The sequence below is a fragment of the Chaetodon trifascialis genome, chromosome 17, assembly GCF_039877785.1.
Source record: "Chaetodon trifascialis isolate fChaTrf1 chromosome 17, fChaTrf1.hap1, whole genome shotgun sequence".
In the NCBI taxonomy this organism is placed as follows: Eukaryota; Metazoa; Chordata; class Actinopteri; order Chaetodontiformes; family Chaetodontidae; genus Chaetodon; species Chaetodon trifascialis.
The window spans coordinates 457,501-460,000 of record NC_092072.1 but is presented as its reverse complement, the minus strand read 5'-3'; the positions used below and the strand labels follow the sequence as shown (position 1 = coordinate 460,000).

Here is a 2,500-nt window from a genome sequence, read left to right as displayed (position 1 = left end):
TCACACATCCCGAGTAACAGCATGGTTGGGAACAGACTACAAGCTGGCTCTGTGCTCGATGGGTGGCTTCTTGGTGAGTACATTTATACGCATGTGCGTCCCCAAATTCTGTCCCGCCTTCACAGCATCATCACTCGTCAGTGGTTAAAGTTAGTGACTTGCTGTTTGTTGCTGGTTAAACTGCAGCTTAAGATCTTTCTAACAAGCCCCTGATTGTCTCTGTGTGAAGTACTCATGTTAACAACCCCGTGCGTAAAGTGAAATGTCTTAATCCGCCTCACCTTCTCCTGGCGGACAGTGTGTGATCCATGTATGTGGTGTATAAAATGAATGAATGGAAGCTGTAAATCTTTGTGCTTTCAGCTGACCCCAGGCGACCGTGGCTACCCACTTAAGAGCTGGCTGATGACCCCTCTCACCAACCCTCAGACTGACCAACTGAACAAGACCATTGACAGCCTCGCACACTCTCCCACTCGCTCACTCCTCTTCCGTTTGTTGCTTACGCCGGAGGACGGCGTGCCAAAGAGCACATTTTTGCGCAGCGAGCAGCGCCTCCAATTCGCTTTCGGTGAAATTTTGGGGGGATTTTCTGATCGTGCAGAGAGGGGAGTCTCAGGTGCAGGGCTCATTTAAATATCATTTGTGTATTTAAATGGGGGCGTGGACAGGGAGGGGGCGGGTACTCCAACATGTGCGCTCAATTCCACGTTGATTGGGATGTACAAAGGAAATGTGCTCGGATTCGTGCGTGCGCGCAGATTCATACATCTGGATATTTTTGTGTGTACGACGTTTTCTGGATTTGAGCGAACGCCATGTCTCAGCAGGAAATCCCAAAAGTCTTTGTACATGAGGCCCCAGGTCCAGACTGGAACAGACCCGTCCAGACTGGAACAGACCCGTCCAGACTGGAACAGACATAGTCATGACCTGTGTCCCTGTCTGTCTTAAATTAGAAATGATGCGGCAACATTGACAGCTTTCAGCGTCCAATCAGAGCTGAGAGTTTGTGATGACATCATTACCCTGCGGTGGCGTTCGGACACTCCTCTCCTGCTCAGCTCGTCCATCAGAGACGGCAGGATGCTGCTGCTGTGGCGCTCGTATCTCAGAGCGTAAAGCATGACGAGACGGACGGCGTCCAACTCTGTCAGACGAGGATTCTGCAGCAGCCGGCGGACATTCTGAAACAGGAAGCAGACGCAGAGACGCTCAGGCAGAGTGCAGCTGTGCGGTCCTTACCTGTAGTTACCTGTAGTTACCTGTATTACAGCTCTGAGCCTGCGGGGGCAGCAGAGCGCGGCCTGAGGTCCTCACCTGCTGAGCGTTGGAGTGGTCGTTCTGACAGGCCAGCTCCTGCTCCACCTCTGACACCTCCATCAGCTGACGCTCCGACACCAGCCGAGACAACTCGCCCACCACCGTCACATGTTTGGACACGGTGCCCGACATCTTCTTAAACTGAGGGTAGTTATCCACAAACGCCTGAGGACAGACAGAGACACAGACTGAGGACACGCAGCCAGGAAACACCTGTGGACTTCAACCAGCAACCTCTCAGAGCAACTGTCTCTCTGTCTGTCTGTCTCTGTCCGTTTGTCTGTCTCTGTCCGTTTGTCTCTCTCTGTCTGTTCATCACTCTCTGTCTCTCTCTCTATCTGTCTGTCTGTCTCTCTCTCTCTCTCTGTCTGTCTGCCTGTCTCCCTCTCTCTATCTGTCTCTCTCTCTGTCTCTGTCTGTCCGTCCGTCTCAGTCTGACCTTCATATCAGAGATGGACTCCAGCTTCTGTTGTCCTTTCGGTTTCTTCTTCTGGAAATCTTCCATCAGGTTTTTAATGTTGGTGCCGATTTCCCCGAAGTTCAGGTACAAGTTCTAACACACACACACACACACACACACACACACACACACACACACACACACACACACACACACACAGTTTTATTAGTCACAGAGGAAACCATGAGGAGAACTTACATGTGCAGTGTCGCTGCTCTGTCAGCGTTTGTCCGTCCGCTCAGTCGACAGGATGACGGCGAGCGGCCGTCAGACTCACGTTGGCGTAGAACTCGTCGTTCTCTGCAGACAGAACCACCTCCTTCAGGTCTTTGCTGATGCCCGGGACTCTGGACAGGTCGATCCTGTTGTTGTTGAGACCCAGCAGCTCGTGGACCATCGCCTGGTACGTCCACTGCGGGACACGTCAACACACACAACACACTGAGTCCACGGACCGGACGTCTTCAGATCAGGTCAGCACGTCATGCGTGAACAAAGACTGTCAATCACTTCAAGGAGGCGGGTTTCAGTTAAACCAGAGTCGAAGCCGTGGTTTAACTGAAACTTATCAGGTCAGAATTCTGACAGTCTGATGATGTCACCGCGCGGAGCGCTTCGATCGGTCACCTGGTTAAGCAGAGGCGTGATGGCGTCGTCGCTGCGGTCCAGGATCAGCAGCAGAGGAGGAACTTCGGTCTTCCTGAAGTCAAACAGCTC

General features: G+C 52.3%; 1 protein-coding gene across 1 annotated transcript in view; it reads right to left on the bottom strand.

The window, feature by feature from the left end:
* The window catches only part of vps45 (vacuolar protein sorting 45 homolog), a 7,450-nt gene that overhangs the window by 2,488 nt on the left and 2,462 nt on the right, over window positions 1-2,500 (bottom strand). Inside the window, exons 7-11 of the mRNA XM_070984531.1 lie at window positions 2,411-2,500; window positions 2,061-2,195; window positions 1,763-1,876; window positions 1,321-1,488; window positions 1,029-1,187 (exon numbers count right to left, since the gene is read on the bottom strand). The exon at window positions 2,411-2,500 is cut by the window's right edge and continues 21 nt beyond it. Coding sequence (XP_070840632.1) covers window positions 1,029-1,187; window positions 1,321-1,488; window positions 1,763-1,876; window positions 2,061-2,195; window positions 2,411-2,500 — 666 coding nt within the window. The remainder of the gene's footprint in view (window positions 1-1,028; window positions 1,188-1,320; window positions 1,489-1,762; window positions 1,877-2,060; window positions 2,196-2,410) is intronic.